Source organism: Hemiscyllium ocellatum, chromosome 5, assembly GCF_020745735.1.
Source record: "Hemiscyllium ocellatum isolate sHemOce1 chromosome 5, sHemOce1.pat.X.cur, whole genome shotgun sequence".
NCBI classification, from domain to species: domain Eukaryota; kingdom Metazoa; phylum Chordata; class Chondrichthyes; order Orectolobiformes; family Hemiscylliidae; genus Hemiscyllium; species Hemiscyllium ocellatum.
This window is the reverse complement of record NC_083405.1, coordinates 41,239,177-41,259,065: the sequence shown is the minus strand read 5'-3', so window position 1 is coordinate 41,259,065 and position 19,889 is coordinate 41,239,177. Positions and strand designations below refer to the sequence as shown.

At 41.1% G+C, this 19,889-nt stretch overlaps 1 protein-coding gene across 1 annotated transcript in view; it reads left to right on the top strand.

Moving 5' to 3' along the window:
• Nucleotides 1-19,889, top strand: part of LOC132816011 (dynein axonemal heavy chain 11-like) — a 417,048-nt gene that overhangs the window by 79,205 nt on the left and 317,954 nt on the right. Inside the window, exons 15-20 of the mRNA XM_060825416.1 lie at nt 1,926-2,095; nt 2,527-2,749; nt 3,533-3,649; nt 3,788-3,874; nt 12,054-12,212; nt 15,031-15,114. Coding sequence (XP_060681399.1) covers nt 1,926-2,095; nt 2,527-2,749; nt 3,533-3,649; nt 3,788-3,874; nt 12,054-12,212; nt 15,031-15,114 — 840 coding nt within the window. The remainder of the gene's footprint in view (nt 1-1,925; nt 2,096-2,526; nt 2,750-3,532; nt 3,650-3,787; nt 3,875-12,053; nt 12,213-15,030; nt 15,115-19,889) is intronic.

Here is a 19,889-nt window from a genome sequence, read left to right as displayed (position 1 = left end):
CTACTACCATGCCACAGAGGTTACAGCTTGTCAAGGGGCTTATGGGGTATGTCATATGTCCAGCAGTATCTCTTCCAGCACATTCTTAGGATTGCAGAGTCACCAAACCGGGCAATGGAGTGTGAACATGCTGCTTGCTCTGGGGAACATGGAGTATTCACCTTGCCATCCCTGCCATTCCACACTGACCTTGCTGTTGTCTATTGGACAATGTCTCCTCCTGCAGCACTTATGCTGAGCAGCTCAGTTCTGCTAGAGGTTAACATCTGAGGCCATGAGGCCATATGTTGTATATTCCGTCAGTTCTGTTGCATTCACTCAGGTCTTCAAAGGAGGTGTGCCAGAACAGAAAGTCCAAAAGGCAGGTATTAAAGGAATGGACAATAATTATTTTGTAGATTTTTTTTAAAGCAACATGACATGCTTTTATTTTGAATCTGGTTCAGAATGCTTAGTTTGTGATGGCTTTTATTTTTGATTAAGTATCTTCATAGAATGCCCACTGTGTGGGAACAGGCCATTTAGCCCAACAAGTCCACACTGACTCTCCAAAGAGTAACCCACCCAAATCCATTTCCCGACCCTATTAACCTACATTTACCCCTAACTAATGCACCTAACCTACATACCCCTGAACACTATGGCCAATTCACCTGACCTGCACATCTTTGGATTGTGGGAGGAAACCCAAATAGACACAGGGAGAATGTGCAAACTCCACACAGACAATCATCTGAGGCGGGAATTGAACCCAGGCCCCTGGAGCTGTGAGACAGCAGTGCTAACCATCGTGCCACCCTTCTGAAGTATTGAATCCTTCAAAAATGTTTGTCATTTGGAATAGGTAAATTTTGCATGTTTACAATGAATGCAAACAGCGAAACAATTTGTGGAAAGAAGTTTGTGTTCTCCAGAAGTAGGAACCTTGAACTGTAAAGGAAGATGACATACTTGGATTGAACTTACACTCTAATTGAGGAGACACGAAAGAGTTTTTGGGCCTAGCAGGCCAAAATATTCCCTAACACTGCCCTGACTCTACACTGCCAGTATTAAGTGGTGGTGGATTTCCAGTTGTACTGATCAGCTGGGTTCCAGAAAATTAATTTTAGCAGTATACATGCCTTCTTGTTGATCTCAGAAACTTGTTGATCAGTAGTGTATTTCCCTGGAGGTGATTTCCAATGTAATCTCTGAAATTGTGGCTGTGGATTTTCTTTAGTTTTAGCAATACGTTGCTTCCTTCCTCTTTTCTGTTACCTCTTCACATCTCCCATGCCCACCCACCATGAAGAAGCTTGTCTAACTACAGAGTTGCCAAGCCTATGCCAATGCTAGATGATAGTAGAAGGTTAGAATGGCCTTAGATTGACTGGCCTTTTCCCCCCATTGGGGATGCCAATTCTGGGCTTCTGCCTTCTGCAGATAATGGGCCCATAATTAAATTTTCATATGTAGTTACTGCACATGTTACTTGAACATTAACTTCCCTGTACTGAGACAGCTGAAATTGAGTACACACTGGAAAAAATCTTACCTTTGTGTAACTGTGGACATGAGTATTAGTGAGTGGACAGCCAATTTTGCATTACACAAGTTTTATTTCATGAAGTTACTGGATATATAAAAATTGAGAGAGCTAGAAAAAATTCATTATTATTCTCTTTACATTTTACACAAAGGCAAGATCTTGTCACTGTGGGGAAATTCTAATTTAAACCATGGTCCACCACTCTATATTACATTTATAAAGTACTAGCCTTTTTAGCATCAATGTTTTACAGTACTTGCAATGTTTGATGACCGTGATCACAGAATATACTCTGATGCAAGTTAAGGTTACAAGCTTAATTTTATAATTGTTGAGTTAATAATATAGAAATGATTATTATAAATATCATGCATTTTTGTGTTTTGTTTTACAGATTGATATTTATGAAAATCTATATATCCAGATCAGCAAACTTGAAGACAGTCGAGTCTTTGAAAGTTGGTTTAAAGTTGACATTAAACCATTTAAGATGGCATTGTTAAATACAATCAAAAAATGGAGCTGGATGTTTAAAGAACATCTCATGCATTATGTTACTGTTAGGTGAATAACTGCTTATTTTTGGGATTGAGGAAGAAAGATGTAATAATGCACCAAATTATTTATTGAGATAAAACAGGAAAATGCAGTATGCTCAATTTTAGTGGTTAGAGATACAATAATTAGTCACATACAATAAACCTGATCATTCTGCTGCTTTTTGCTTAGGCTCAAGTGGAACGCAACCAGCTGTGATATTAGGTCCAGTAGCTGTGCTTAGCTGGGCAGTAAACATCTCAGCCTCAAAAAGGCATAATAGAATACAGCAATCACTGTCTGTTAGTATTCTAAGATTTGAAAACCAAAACAACTATATATAGGCTGGAATTTTCTCAGCTACTCATCAGAAGTATGGCAGGAGTGCACATTTTAAAATGGTTTGCACTTCAGCATGTTCTCACAAGGGTGAATGTTTTTCTTTCTCTTTTGCACAGCCTAAGTGAACTTGAAGAATTTATAAAGGTAACAGATAAGGGACTTAAAAAGAAGGTGAAAGAAGGAGACTATAATGGCCTTGTTGATATAATGGGACATCTAATGGCAGTCAGAGACAGACAGACCACCACTGATGAACTTTTTGAACCTTTAAAGGAGACGATTAACCTTCTTGAGAGTTATGATCAAACTATGCCAGACCAGATTTACATGCTGTTAGAGGTACATTTTTCTTTTTGTTCAGATAGTTATTGTGAAAAATTTATTTGCTTTGAAAATAATGGAAATTTATGACATAAAATGACTAATTGTTTTGATGACTTAATTTTAATGTGTGATGGCTGAAATATACACTTGAGTTTGGCAAGCACACTTTCAATATGTTCTGCAGTCTACACATTCAGCTAATCAACCAAACAGGAGTACTCCTCTGTGCCCCACAAGGCAAGAATAGAATTGTACTCCCCCAGGTTGCCAGTTACGCCCATCCATAGGCCATGCCACATTTCCTGATGGTTCAACCACCACCTAGTGATTTACCCAAATAGTGGGCAGCTCTGGGTCACCTGACCTTTTCACAGTGAGCCACCTGCTTATAGAATGTGCAGTTGATCAGAAAGATGTTAATGAAACTTGGCTGTTTAGATTAGTAATGTTATTGCAGCAGTGCCTTCAGACTTCAGTACTTGGAAATATTGTTCAAATTAATCAGCTGCGAAGTAACCTGGAATTTATAAGTTGTTGAACTCAATTTTTGTTTCTGATGCACTGAAATCAATGCAGCAAGCCTCGGATATAAATCATGAAGTGTTCATGAGCTACTCTTGCTAGGACATGACACAGGCAGTGACTTGGAAAACTCACCCCCTCACCCCTGCTTCGCCCATCTGACCGTGTACAAGGATTGAACTACATTTAAGGGATTATATTTGCCTTCAATGTAAGTTTAATGATATTTGATGAAAATGCCTTTCTCGGTGTAAGAAGTTGTTCAATGATCAATAGGAATTACCAGAAAAGTGGAACAATACAAAGAAGATAGCTGCCTCTGTGAAGCATGAAGTTGCAGCCCTCCAGACTGCAGAGGTGTCGCTCATCAGAAAAAGATGTGTGGCATTTGTTGTAAGTGCTCTCTTTGTACTTGTCTACAAAGTAATTGTAACCAAAATTGATTTGATTTTTTTGTACTTGAGAATCACGAGTAATGAAATATGATACACTTATTGAGGGCATTCTAAATGATTCTTTTTCTTTTAACAGGCTAAGCAAGTTGAGTTTCGAGAAAAATTCCAAGTGGAAGCACCTTTTACATTTAATTCTGCAAATCCATATACATTATTGGATAAGGTAGGAGTGATGATCGGAGAGTTTTGATGGAAAACCTTAAAGGTTTGAAAGGCTTCAAATGCATATGAAAATTGATATCAAAGAACATGTCAAATGGAACCAACTGATATGCTTCAGAGTATGATACACTACTTGAAGTATAGAAACCTTAGCCATATTTATGTGGTTTATCAAATATTGTGATCTCAAGTTCACTCGAAAAATGGTATTTTCTCAAAATCTGTTTGGAAGTGATTCTGCAATGAGACAGAATTATAAGATGATTTGCTACAAGTTATTTCTGACTGCAAATTATTTCCTTATCTATGTCCTTTACACATCCATCTGTACAAGAACTGATCCCACTTATAAGAAATAACTTATGATATCTGTTGTGGATAATTATAAGAAACATTGTGACAATGTTAAAAACTCACGAAGATTTTTAAAAAATTAATGCATATTTAACTCAGGAGTAAAAAACCCAATTTTCAATATGAATGAATCAAAGGTTAACATCAACACATGACAGTCTTATATCTGTTATTGTAACCGAAGGTCATAACTTGTTAAAATACACTGATTGTTGTTTGCATTAAAACAAAATGAATATTATGTTGCAAACTACAATTCTAAGTAGTTACTTTTGAGTGATAGTTGAATGGACTTGACTCAGTTATGTAACAACTTAACCTCTAGGGCTCTATCTTCCCTTGTCACCTATGCTGCTACCAACTTAGTGCATTGTTTATTTACTGTTATGTTTCAAAGTTATGTGCTAATTCAACAAGGTCAACAAAGACATAAAAGGGAAATTATGCTTGACAAACCTGCTGTTTTTTGAGGACATACTAACAGCAGAAACTTTGCATCACAGTTAGCGGGGGTGGTTAAGAAGGTGATGAGCGTGCTTTCCTTCATTGCTCAGAGTATGGGATTTGGGACATCATGTTGGGGTTATACAGGATGTTGATGAGGCCTCTTCTGGAGTACTGTTTGCAGTTCTGGTCGGTTTATTATATAGTCATAGAGGTATAGAGCACAGAAATAGACCCTTTGGTCCAAATCATCCATGCAAACTTAGTCCCATTTGCCAACATTTGGTCCATATCCTTCTAAACTTTCCTATTCATATACCCATCCAGATGCCTTTTAAATGTTGTAATTGTACTAGCCTCCTCCACTTCCTCTGGCAGCTCATTCCATACATGCACACCCTGTGTATGAAAAGCTTTCCCTTTAGGTCCCTTTTATATCTTGCTCCTCTCACTCTAAACCTATGCCCTCTAGTTTTGGACTCTCCACTCTGCGAAAAGCACCTTGCCTGTTTACCCTATCTATGCCCCTCATGATTTTATAAACCTCTATAAGGTCACCCCCTCAGCCTCTAATGTTCTAGGGAAAATGGCCCCAGCCTTTTCAACCTCTCCGTATAGCTCAAACCCTCCAATCCTGGTAACCTCCTTGTAAATCTTTTCTGAATCCTTTCAAGTTTCACAACATCCTTCCTATAGGAGGGAGACCAGAATTTCATGCAATACTCCAAAAGTGCTCGAACCCATGTCTTGTACAGCTGCAACATGACCTCCCAATTCCAGTGCTCGATACAATGACCAAAGAAGGGGGAATGATGTTCTTCAGCTGGAGGGGGTTCTGAATAGGTTTACTGGGATCTCTATGTTGCTGGGAATGGAGGGTCTGTGATGTGAAAATAGACTGAAAAGGCTGGGAGTTTTTTTTTAATGGAGCATAGGAGGTTGAGGGGGTGACCTTATTGAGATTCATAAAATCATGAGGGGTATAAATAAAAACAAAAAGCAATACAGCACAGGAATAGGCCCTTTAGTCCTCCAAGACTGCGCTGACACATTTTGCCCATCCACACTAAAACTGTCTTCACTTCTATGATCCGTATCCCTTTATTCCCTTCCTATTTGTGTATTCTTCCAGGTACTTCTTGAGTGCTGCTGTTGTGTCTACTTCCACCACCACATCTGGCAGCGCATTCCAGGTACTCATCATTTTCTGTGTGTACCTTGCACAACACTTTTAAACATCATCCCCCACCCCCTTGAACCTGCGGCCCCTAGTGATTGACCCCTCCACCCTGGGAAAAAGCCTCATACTTTCCACTCTATCTATGCCATTCATAATCTTATGAACTTCTTTCAGGTTGCCCCCTCAACCTCCTGCATTACAATGGAAACAAGCCCAGTTTATCCAACCTTTCTTCATAGTTAAAATCCCCCATACTAGGCAACCTCCTGGTGAAGATTTTCTGCACCCTCTCCGAAGCATCTACATCCTTCTGGTAGTGTGGTGACCAGAACTGTATGCAATGAGGTGAATGACAAGTGTCTTTTTCCGAGGATGGGTGATTTCAAAACTATTTTTTAAGGTGAGAGGAGAAAGATTTAACAAAGACGTGAGGGGGACCTTTTTTACACAGAGAATGGTTTGTGTGTGAAATGAACTGCCAGAGGAAATTGTTGATGCAGATGCAGTTACAACATTTAAAAGACATTTGCATAAGTTCATGAACAGGAAAGATTTGGAGGGATATGTGCCAAATGCAGGTGGGTGGGACTAGTTTAGGTTGGTTGAGGATTGGTTGGACCGAAGGGTCTGTTTCCATGCTGTACGACTCTATGACCAAAAGGGGAAATAATGATTGGGGTGCTTTTTGGATTTTGAGAAGTGTTTTAATAAGATTCCTTGCAGAAAGTTAAGGAACAACTTTAGAGTATGTGAGATGGGGGGAGTAGGTATTGCTGGTTAACATACTAATGTGGATTGGGGATTGGTGATCAGAATAAAGACAGTGTAGAAGTAAATGGATAATTCTCAGGTTGGCAGGCTGTGCCTATTAGCGTCTTGCAAGGATCACTGTGAAAGTGGGGTATGTGGTGTGGAAGGAAGGGGTGAAGGGCTTGCCCAGCAGTTCACAACCTTACCAATGATTTGGTTGTTGGTATGAAATGAAATTTTTTTAAGTTTGCAGATGACACAAAATATGGAAATGAGAGTTGTGACAATGGACCAAAGAGGCTTTGAGGGCACTTGGACAAGCTGAGGGAGGAGACAAGATATGACAAATGGGGTATAATATGGATAAGCGAGGTTATCCACTTTAGTAGAAGGAACAGTTTTGTCCAGATATTTCTTAAATGTGAGCAATGGGGAAGTGTTCACATCCAGTGGGACCTGGATGTCTTGTTTGTAAGTCCTTGAAATCTAGCAAGCAGGTCTAACAAGTAAAGTGCATGGATCATTGTCAATTATTCTAAGAGGATTTGAATACTGGAACAAAAATGTGTTGCTTCAATTGTATAGAATCTTGGTGTTAAACCACATCTAGAGTATTGTGTGCAGTTTTGGTCTCCTTACCTCAGGAAGGATTTACTTACCATAGGGGGAGCTGAAGCGGAGGATGAACAAACTGATTCCTGGGATTGTCCTTGTAGTGATTGTAATGAGCCCAACCAGGTGGACCTCATAGAATGATTAGGGCTGTTAACTTGGGCCAATGAGCAAGCCTTGGCTGACAGATATAAACAGGCATGTCTCCCTCTTCCGCAGTTACGTTAGAGCCTGGTTGTCCTTGGAGAAGGAGCACGCGGTGTCCACCAACACCCTGGAGTTGTTCAGGGAGAGGTGGGCGCCGCGGGCAGTGGAGTGCATTATTTCCCCCTCCAACTCTATTTTGATTTAGTCCCTGCCCTCCCCTTCACTGTTTTGATCACACAGCATTGCCCTTTGATGTGAAGGGCACTGCTCGTCACAGGCCACTCGGGTGTTTTCCTACTTTTCCTGGTGGTGGAAATTAAATAAAGATTTGTGCACTTTATGTCTCTCACTGTGTCTCACAGCTGCACACACACACCATGGGTGCTAAAAAAAAAGAAAAAAAAAATTAACAGGACATCAGGTCTGAGGACCTCCTCGTGGGTCTGCTGCTGGGCCTGGCCAAACTGGCCATAAACAGGTCCAGGCAGCGGGCTGTGGAGGGGGTCGTTAGGGCCGACTGCCTGCCCCTCTTCCGCGGTTACGTTAGGGCCCGGGTGTCCTTGGAGAAGGAGCACGCGGTGTCCACCAACACCCTGGAGTTGTTCAGGGAGAGGTGGGCGCCGCAGGGAGTGGAGTGCATCATCTCCCCCTCCAACTCTATTTTGATTTAGTCCCTGCCCTCCCCTTCACTGTTTGTTCACACAGCATTGCCCTTTGATGTGAAGGGCACTGCTTGTCACAGGCCACTCGGGTGTTTTCCTACTTTTCCTGGTGGTGGATATTGAATAAAGATTTGTGCACTTTGCATCTCTCACTATGTCTCACAACTACACACACGCACACACACCATGGGTGCTGGGGAAAATAAGCACTACCGCAGTTAGGCGGTAGTGTGGGGTTAATAAAAAAAGAAGAAAAAACAAAAAAAAAGAAAAAAAAAGAAAAAAAAAGAAAAAAAAAAGAAAAAAAAAATAAACAGGCATGTCTCCCTCTTCCGCAGTTACGTTAGAGCCTGGTTGTCCTTGGAGAAGGAGCACGCGGTGTCCACCAACACCCTGGAGTTGTTCAGGGAGAGGTGGGCGCCGCGGGCAGTGGAGTGCATTATTTCCCCCTCCAACTCTATTTTGATTTAGTCCCTGCCCTCCCCTTCACTGTTTTGATCACACAGCATTGCCCTTTGATGTGAAGGGCACTGCTCGTCACAGGCCACTCGGGTGTTTTCCTACTTTTCCTGGTGGTGGAAATTAAATAAAGATTTGTGCACTTTATGTCTCTCACTGTGTCTCACAGCTGCACACACACACCATGGGTGCTGGGGTTAAAAATAATAAGCACTACCGCAGTTAGGCGGTAGTGTGGGGGTTAATATTTTTTAAAAAATATGATAAGAAAAAGAAAAAAAAAGAAAAAATATTAAAAAAAAATAAACAGGCATGTCTCCCTCTTCCGCAGTTACGTTAGAGCCTGGTTGTCCTTGGAGAAGGAGCACGCGGTGTCCACCAACACCCTGGAGTTGTTCAGGGAGAGGTGGGCGCCGCGGGCAGTGGAGTGCATTATTTCCCCCTCCAACTCTATTTTGATTTAGTCCCTGCCCTGCCCCTCACTGTTTGATCACACAGCATTGCCCTTTGATACAAAGGGCACTGCTTGTCACTGGCCACCCGGGTGTTTTCCTATCTTCCTGGTGGTGGAAATTGAATAAAGATTTGTGCACTTTGTGTCTCCCACTGTGTCTCACACCTACACACACACACACACACCAGGGGTACTGGGGAAAAATAAGCACTACCACACAGTTAGGCGGTAGTGTGGGGTTTATTAAATAAAAAACTGGGGGGAAGAAAAGAGAAAAAAAAAAGGAGTGTCAGATGTTCTGCTCGGTTTGAGAGCCAGCAATGAGGAAGCTGCAGTGTTAAGTATTTATGCCCCTGTAAATAAAGGATGACTTGGGGATGGCATACTGGCCTCTCTGGAGTTATTTCAGTGGTGACAAGAGAAAACAAAACGCTCCTGAAGAAATTAGTCATCTTTGAGTTCGGTAAACGTTTCTGACATTATGCTGTTATTCAAGAAGCTTGACTCATTTGATCTTGTTGTTGAATACTGGACCCAGTATGTGCATAGAATGTGTTTTTGTTTTCCAGGCAAATGACAAAAAGCAATGAGTAATTCTCCCGATAGCTTGTGGACCTTTAGCTTTTTTAGTTTTCCTGGCATATGTTGTGATATCCTGTAAGTGACAAGTACCAGTGGTGTTGGCAAATGGGAGAATTGGGTTGGAATTGGAAGAGAGTGGCATCATAGGGGAATGATTGTCAGTTAATGAGGCGAGTTTGAGATGATAACACTAAAAAATTTATAGAGCCTTGCAGAAAGAAACCGTCCATGAAACTTGACAAAAATGGCACATTGGGCTGAATCTGGCCAAGATTTATCAATATATGTCAGTGAAATTGGAAAGGTTTGCTCCCTGAATTAACTTTTTCTCAAGATGATTCTGTAATCCAGCAGCAGATGCAAAGAGCTGTGTACTGTGGTTCTTTAATGCTACAAGGTCCTTTGGTGTAGAAACATACAAAGGTTGAAATACAGAAAGAGGCCAATCAGACTATCATGTCTGCACTGTAGAAGAAACTACCTGTTCCTTCTAATCCCAGTCACCAGCATCCAGTCTGTAACCTTGCTTCAAGTGCAGATCCAGTTATTAAAAATGATTTGAGGGTTTCCACCTCAACCATTAAATTGGGCAGTGAATTCCTTTTTGATGAAGAGCTTTTGCCCAAAATATCAATTTTCCCAGTCCTTGGATGCTGCCTGACCTGCTGTGCTTTTCCAGCACCACACCCTCAACTCTAATCTCCAGCATCTGCAGTCCTCACTTTCACCTAGTGAATTTCAGATACCCGTCAACATCAGGATGAAAAGGCTCTTTCTCAAGGCTTTTCTGATCCTTATACCAATCACTTTAAATCTGTGTTTTCTGGTAATTAATCACCCTGCTAGGAGAAACATCTCTTCCCTGTCAGTTCTATTTAAATCACTCGTTATTTTATATAGGTTAATTAAGTCACTTCCTCAGCCTACTATTTTAAAAGGAAAACAACCCTAGACATCCAATGTATTTAGATTAGATTAGATTCCCTATAGTGTGGAAACAGGCCCTTTAGCCCAACAAGTTCACAACGACCCTCCGAAGAGTAACCCACCCAGTCCCATTTCCTAATGCACCTAACACTGCAGGCAATTCAGCATGGTCAATTCACCTGGCCTGCACATTTTTGGGCTATGGGAGCAAACCGGAGTACCCGGTGGAAACCCACACAGACACTGGGAGAATTTGCAGAATCCACACAGACGGTCGCCCGAGGTCAAAATCGAACCTGGGACCTGGTGCTGTGCGGCAGCAGTGCGAACCACTGAGCCACCATGTCTCCTACTCTTGTAGCTGCAATTCACAAATCCTGCCAAAACACTTGTAAATCTGTCTATAGCAATGATGTCCTTCCTGTAATGTGGTGACAAGAACTGTACACAACTTCAGCTATGGTCAAACCATTGTCTTATATAGTTCCAGCATTACATTTCTGTTCTTGTATTCAATATCTCAACCGATGAAGGAAAGCATTGCTATATGCCTGCTTTGACATATGCCTTATTTAACTGTCCTTCCACCTTCAGGAATCTGTAGCCATGCATATTAAGATCTCTAACTTCCTCAATATTCCCCCCACAACCGCTCATTTTTACTGGGTAGCCCTTTGCTTTATTTGCCTTCCCCAAATGCGTGCCTAATACTTCTCCATATTGAATTCAATTTGCCACTTTTTGAATCAACCATTGATGTCTACCTGCAATTTACAGTTAACGTCTTCAATATCAATTATCTGGCCAATGTTTTATCATCTGCACGTTTCTCAATCAGACCTCCCACATTTAAGGCTAAACATGTCACAATCAGCAAGGTTCCATAAACTATGGCCTGCGATATGCCACTGACACCAGTTTTCCATTTGCACTTGGAAGGGGACAGTGGGTTTGTACGTGCGATTAGATGGTCATCTGCCCCCTGCTCAATACAATGCTGCATTATGAAACTGCATGAGAAGTTAAATAGTTGTTTTCTCTAACCCCTTATGTCTGGCTAGTTATAGAAAACAGTGCCAACTAATAGGAATTCATTTCTGTTTGAAGTGTATTTAACTGGCTTGCATTTTCACTTTGGAAGTAACATTCACAATTATTATTTCACTTGTAGGTTATAATAATTATTCTAATAATTAAAACAAACTTCTGGCACAGGATGTTATCAATCTCAGTCTTTAAATTTCAACTTGTGTAATATCTACAGCTTTTCTGAGGAAGAGACTTCCATGTTTTCAGTAACTAAAACTGATAGTGTTAGGCAGTGTTCATTCTTTGTGTTCTTGATCTTTTAAATAAAACAAAACCCTAAGCCTTTACAACTGCTGTTAAACTAACTATTATTTGATAGTGTGTTGTAAATTCTCCAATACTTACGAATTGTTAAACATTCTTTAAACAAAATATAGTATTGCTGTACTATCATTAGCAAAGTCTACTCCTCTGTGAATGATTACATCTGATTTTCACAACTGTGAAACATTGATTTTGTCATCAGTGGAATTAACAGTAACTTTGGAATGAACTGAATTCTTTCCAATCTACTATTTAGGCTAACCAGGAGCTCACTACCCTGGAGGAAGAGACGATACAAATGCAAGAATCAGCCACCCTGTTTGAGGTCACCGTTCCAGAGTATAAACAATTAAAACAATGTCGCCAAGATATAGTTTTACTTAAGCAACTCTGGAATATTATTGTATATGTGAAGGTGAAGCATCTATTTACTCTTGAATCATAAAATATGTTTTGCCATTTTTTAAAAGTTTACATTCCTTTCTGTCGGGGTAATTTTCCTTTACATTGGGAAACGGTACTTTTCAAGATGTTAAAAACTGAAAGAGTCCTCAGTTCTGAGGAAGGATCACCGGACCCGAAACATTAACTTTGATTCCTCTGCACAAATGCTGCCAGACCTGTTGAGCTTTTCCAGCAACTTCTCGTTTTCAAGGTGATGACTTGTTTAGATGAGCTGTAATTAATGCTACTGTGAGATTATATAACAGGGTGGATTTTACTCAGGGAAAGAGTAGCTGGGATGATCTTACTTGTGGCATGAAATGAAATATGCTATCACGTTGTAATATTTCAATTGAAGGATAATGACTCTGTTGCTATGACAACTTGTGTTTCTGATGTGTGGGTGAAATCTGGAATTCTTCATGCTTCCATGCGATATGGGGGGTGGTGGGATGGTCATTGGCATTTGTTGCGCATTCGTAATTACCCTTTAGTGGTGGTCAGTCACCTTCCTGAACTGCTGCAGTCAGCTTTTTTGAAACCTCTTTAATAACCAGACATTCCAGCTTGACATTGGTCATTTTTACCGCCTGTTTACTCAAAGGTGACTCTAGAGACAGGACAAACAAATATCTACAGGCTAAGTAAATTGCTGAAGAAAAGCTTTCATCCAGACTCTTACTTGGACCTAACTTTCTCACCAGGACAGATGTTTCATTGTCAGGGCTAAGGGTAGAAAGTGATACCACTCCTTTTGGCAGGCTTTGGGACTTTGGCTGCATTTTGCTGGGTGGTCACCGAGTAAGTTACTGCTACTGGGGTTGTCATCACATCAAGGTTGTTGGTCTGACTGCAATAGTGGTTGGCATCAGAGTGCCATCGGATCAGTAGCCTTAGCAGCACACTATTAGCGGAGGCCATTACTGAGGTTGCAGCTGCATGGGGAAGCACCTTAGTAAAAGCGGAATCTGTCAGTCACGCCCCAGCAATCATTTGTTGGGGGGCATTTGGGGATTGCTTCGTACTAGTGATGTTGTTCTCGAGTCATAGAACTGTACAGCATGGAAACAGACCCTTCGGTCCAACTCGTCCATGCCAACCAGATATCCTAAGTTAATGTAGTCCCATTTGCCAGCATTTGGCCTATATCCTTCTAAACCCTTCCTATTCATGTATCTACCCAAATGTCTTTTAAATGTTGTAATTGTACCAGCCTCCACCATTTCTCGCAGCTCATTCCATACACGCATGCTTTCTGCATGAACAAATTTCCCCTTAGGTCCATTTTATATCATTCCCTACTCACCTTACACCTATGTCCTCTAATTTTGGGCTCCCCTACTCTGGGAGAAAGAGTATTGCGTATTCATCCTATTCTAGCCTGTTAAGAATTTTATAAACCTTTACAAGGTCACCTCATAGCCTCCGATGCTCTAGGAAAATAGCCTTAGCAAGGTAACAGAACATCTGCAGAAAAACACACCAGCCCAGCGGACTAATCCACAACCTCATCCACAACCCAAGCTACAAATCTTTGCAAAAACTCTATAGCTCCGGTCTATTCAGCCTCTCCCTATAGCTCAGAACCTCCAATTCTGGCAACGTCATTGTTAATCTTTTCTGCACCTTCTCAAGTTTAGCAGCACGTTTCCGACAACAAGGAGGGCAGAATTGAATGCAATCTTCCAAAACTGCCCTAACCAATGTCCTGTACAGCTGCAACATGACATCCCAACTCCTGTCGTCAGTTTCTGACCAATACAGACAAGTGTAACAAATGTCGTCTTCACCACTCTGTCAACCTGTGACTCCATTTTCAAGGATCTTTGCACCAGCATTCCTAGGTCTTTTTGTTCAGCAACATTCCCTCCCATTAACTGTATAGGTCTTTCCTGATTTGCCTTACCAAAATGCCATACCTTATGTTTAACGAAATTAAATTTTCATCTGCCACTTTTTGGCCCATTTGATCACATGCCGATTGTACTCTGAGATAACTTGCTCTGCTGTCCACGCCACCACCAATTTTGGTGTCATCTGCAAACTTACTAACCATTCCTTCTATATTCTCATCCAAATAATTTACATAAATGACAAAAAGCAGTGGACCGAGCATGGATTACTGTGGTACACTGCTGGTCACAGGCCTCCAGTCCAAAAAGACAATCCTCCACCACCACCACTGTCTCCTACCTTCTGGCCAATTTTGTATCCAAATGGCTCTGAATTCCATCTGATCTAACTTTGCGAGGCAGTCTACCGTGCGGAACCTTGTTCCCCCCTGGAATGTCCATAAAGCATTCCCAGTCCTTCTGGAACACATTGTGAAGTCTAAGTTTTCACCGGCCAGTGTCTCCACTTGGAGGTCATTTCCCCTGATGTGTTAAATATCTGCAGATGTAGAGATAGTGCTCAGTCCTTAATTGACCCAAGGGTTTCAAATGACCTCCAAGTAGAAAACTATTTTTCCCACTGGTTGAAAATAGGAAGTGTAAAGAGCAGACATTTACAACCTGCACCCCCATCTCTCCCAACCACCATGCATCTCATCCTACCATGACATTTTCCCAGTCTTGCTGACTCCCAGTGATCCAAAAATGCTAGTCTGCATTACCAAACTTCTATGTTAACTTAACAGTCAGAAGAAGGAGGTAATCTATTGAACCCCCATTACTTAATTCGTTTTGTCATAAATTTTACGAAGAAACCATTTCAATTGATAATCAGTAAAAATATTTTAATAATCTGAAACACTACTCTTGGAATTTGCATGTTTTCCTATTTAACAGACAAGCATTTACGACTGGACCAAGACACAGTGGAGACAAATCAACGTGGAGCAAATGGATGTGGAGCTAAGAAGATTTTCAAAGGCAAGTCAGCTTGTTTTATAATGTTATTTTCTAAGTTTGTGAGAAGATTTGTAGCTCGGGTGCTCGTTGTTGTGGTTCTATTCGCCGAGCTGGGAGTTTTCGTTGCAAACGTTTCGTCCCCTTTCTAGGTGACATCCTCAGTGCTTGGGAGCCTCCTGTGAAGCGCTTCTGTGCTGATTCCTCCGGCATTTGTCCCAATTGAATTCATGTTGTTTGTCATCTGAGTGTATGGCTACTAAGGATAGCTGGTCGTGTCGTTTCATGGCTAGTTGGTGTTCATGGATGCGGGTTGTTAGCTGTCTTCCTGTTTGTCCTATGTAGTGTTTTGTGCCGTCCTTGCATGGGATTTTGTACACTACTTTACTTTCCATACCTCTAGGAATTCCCTGACTGTTCTCTGTTTGGCTTGCCCTATAATAGTGGTGTTGTCCCAATCGAATTCATGTTGTTTGTCATCTGAGTGTATGGCTACTAAGGATATTTTGTGCAGTCCTTGCATGGGATTTTGTACACTACATAGGACAAACAGGAAGACAGCTAACAACATGAATTCGATTGGGACAACACCACTATTATAAAGCAAGCCAAACAGAGAACAGCCAGGGAATACCTAGAGGCATGGCACTCATCCACAAATTCTATCAACAGACACATCAACCTAGACCCTATATACCGGCCACTGCAGCGGACAGCAACTGACAACCGGAAGCGGCAGATTCAGACCACTATAAACGCTGAAGGAATCAGCACAGAAGTGCTTCACAGGAGGCTCCCAAGCACTGAGGATGTCACCTAGAAAGGGGATGAAACGTTTGCAACAAAAACTCCCAGCTTGGCGAACAGAACCACGACAATGTTATTTTCTCTTTTGTTTGTAGCTAATTTGTCAACAGCTTAAATCTTGCATCCTCATGTACTAGAATGTTAAGCAGTGTGAACTGGAATATTAATCAAGTTCATTTACTTTGGACATTTTTCAAACCTTAGTGATAAATTTTGTTGAACTATTTTTCTTTGGTTCAAGTGAATGGCAGGCTCAAAGATTAATAAAACATAAAATGTCTGAGGCTTTATTAATAGAAAAATAGAATGCAGGAACAAGAAGGATATGTTGAGCTTGCATTGAACACTGATTTGGTCTCAGGCTTCAGTTCTGGGTGCCACAGTTTTGAACTCGTGTAAAGGCATTGGACGAAGTACAGGAAAGATTCATAAGAACAGTCCCAGGGATGAGCATCTTCATTATGCAAATAGATTAAAGAAATTGGATCTTGGGGAAAAGAAAGCTGAGAGGACATTTAATTGAGGTATTGAAAATCGCAAGTAATCTGGCCAGAGTAGCTGGGAAGAAGCTGTTCCCAATCATGAAAGGATTGAGAATGGGAAGGCACAGATTTCAAGTAATTGGTAAAAGCAAAAACACCATGAGGAAAATCTCTTTTGCACGCAATGGTCAAGGTCTGGAATTTACTACCTGGAAATGTTGTGGAATCAGTGTTCACTTAAAGCTCTGAGAAGGGAATCAGGCTATTTTCCGAAAAAGAGGATGGTGCAATGTTGTTGGGAGAAGCTGGAAGAATGGTGCTAAATGAATGGCTCATTTGGAGTGTTATTAAAGAGGCAAAAAAAGCCTCTTCTTGTGCTGAATTTGTGAAAACCCATTTTCTTTCACCAGTGTTTCCTTAAGAGAACATTAAAAAGCTAAATTATTAGGCTGTCTTATCAGTCTGCTTGACCCGTGTGCATTGTTTGAGTATCTCCTCTTTATCTTCAAAGCAGAGTTGCTTGTAAAGATATGGTTTTACCTGCTTTAGACACGGTATTGATTGTTGGTACTCCATTGTTTAAACTGTATACAGAGGAACCTCGAGATGGGCGGGCACTATTTCGTTCAGATAATTGATTATTCGGTTTATTGATTATTCGGTCAATTGATTCAATGCCTCTCCTTTGGCGCTTGGAGGTTTCTGAAGTTGCCTTTTTTCTCACTCTCTCTGCCTTGCTCCTTTTCTCTGTCTCAGGGTTGTTTTTGAGCAGAAACACACTTGTGTGTAAGGGACCTGCAGCATTGCTGAAATCAATCCCTCCCTCCCCCCACCCCAAACCCCACCCCACCCCATCAGTTCAATTGGATTGACACAGCAAGCACGAGCTAAGTCCGCTCCCCATTCAGGAGACTAGGCAGCAGCACACCGTGCGCAAGTCCCCGCTTGCCCCCACGCCCTGTCTGTTCCCCAAACCTGTCCGTCCCCACTGCCACCCACCATCCAACTCCCCCCGCCCCCCACCATCTGCGCTCCTGCACCCTGTTCGACGCAGCCGTCCAGCCCAACCCCCCATGCGTCCCATCCCTGTGAGACCCCCCCTCCCAATCCACCTCCAACCCCCGTGACCCCCCACCCCCTCTCCAGGGCACCCAGACTGGACACGAACAGTAAGACTGCTGTTGCCTTTGGGATGTGAGTCTCAAAATAGCGTACACATACACGCGCGTACATGAGTACACGTACACACACACGGACACAACATTTTACTGCAATCTTTTGACAGGTTCCACCTTTGCCCTGTACAGGACAATGTTGGAGAAATTATCTAAGGAAGGGGGATGTAGGGTACACCCCTATGTAGATCTCCAGAGAAAGTGTGGGGGGAGAGAGAGAGAGAGAGAGAGAGAGAGAGAGAGAGAGAGGGTGGGAGGTCATTCATTTGGAGACAGTGCCTGGGCTCCCATCGATGTCCAGGACTGTTCTCAGCAGCGTTTCAGTAAGCCGACTTCATTTTTAATCATTGTAAACAAATGCTGTGATTAGTGTTGGAAACACCTCTTTGATGTAATGTTTCTCTCAGGACCTTGAGATCATCAGATAATCTGAAATTTGGATGATTGATATTCAGATAATCGAGGATTCCTCTGTAATTGTTAATATTGTTCACTTTTTAGTTCTTCAGTAATTAGACATGTTGATGTCATCTGAGCAAAGATTCCTCTATATACTATTTCATCTTCAAGTTTTCATGATTGCGTGTGCAATATTTATGTAACCATTTCCATCTTACTATGGACAGTACTTCATATTTGTCTGTGGTAAATTCTGTTTGCATTGTACCATCTGTTATGTCTTTTGTCCAACTCATTTTACAGAATCCACCACTATTATTTGGGGTATGTGGCATGACTGGGTTGAGGGATGTTGCCATCATTGCTTTTTCCTTGACTGGATCTAAGGGCATATTTGACTTATAATGATAGGGGAACAAACCGTGGTAGAACTTAACAAGATACAATTTATTACATAAAAACAATCAGACACAAATTAGTCCACCTGCCTCCTGCCAAAATTATGGTGGAGGATTGGCAAATTCTCCATTTCCTGTGTTTCTGTTGAGGTCATAAAGAAGACTTCAGAAACTTGCCTAGGCAGTGACGGTCTTGTATGATTAATGACTTGATACAAGTGAGATGTAGATAGGATAAAAAACGCAAAACAAATTAATAGTTTCTGATGGAAGCATTTATTAATTACTTCATTATTATTAGTTTTTGAAGAATTTAGTATTTTGGAACCAAGTGAATTTAGCACCTATTCCCAGAATTCAGAATACAAAGCAGACTCGGACAATTGTAATCTGTTAAACTTAATTCAATACTTGACAAAATATTGGAATCAATTGCTAAGTTTAAACTAGAGAATTATTTTATATATTTACCTAATAAATCCTCATCCACAACTTTGGCAGGAGAATAGGTGAACTGCTGTGGCATTTTGGAGTTCTTGTGATCATATAGGTTGTTTACCTGTTTTCTGATTGACCTTTTACAATTTCTGTTACATTTTGCATCGTTTGGGGAGGTCAGGCAGCTTCTAGGTGGGTCTTTTGAACTTCTTTCTCCATTCTTCCTCATCCAATTCAGACAAGTTTTCTTACAGCACAGTAATTACTGCATTGCTTCAAATTAGTATATTGAAACAACAGTGTCATTCAGAGGGCAGCGTGGAAACCAAAAACCGCACACTGCAGCAATGTGTGGAGCTCTTCTGGACGTGATTTCGTCTAAATTTCTTTATGTAGTAACATTGTAAATAAATACATTTCTTGTGATCACGTTTATAATTTGCAAATGCAATCCTGTTCACAGTACTTGCATTTGTCACATAGTTGAGCAGAGTAGATGCAGTACCCCAATAAACCCATTCCTGGCCCTAAATGTATCTGGGCCTTTGTTATGTTTTTGGCCATTTTTGTATTTACAGTCAGAACCTGCCAGAACAGCCATAGATTTTTTTTGAGCGCAGAAGTTTTCAATTGTGTTTTTCTCATAGTGTTTTGTTAGTTTTTGGCAGAAAACATTAGTTTATTTTATGTGGTAGGACATGAAAGTACAACACATGTGGTGCTTGAAATTTGATGATGGACATATTTGATAAAGGTTTGCTCACTTGTAATAGATCAAATATTTATTCACTGCATGTAATGTTCTCTGCATTGTAGAACATGTGCCTAAGACCCTGATTTTCTAAAGCTATGAATGAAATCCCTTAGCAGAGGGAGAAATGTGGCTAAATGTTTTCATGCTGCAGTAGCTATATTTTTCGATAAGACAGAATATTATAGAAAATGCATCAGAGTGAATATTCATGCCACAGCTCACATACTGTCAATCGCTAGTCATGATCAAAGGGAACACAGATTAAAACTTGGCACCATAGAGTTATACCTCTATCACTGATGTATACAAGGTCAATGAGTTTATGTATGTACTTTTGGGGGTAAAT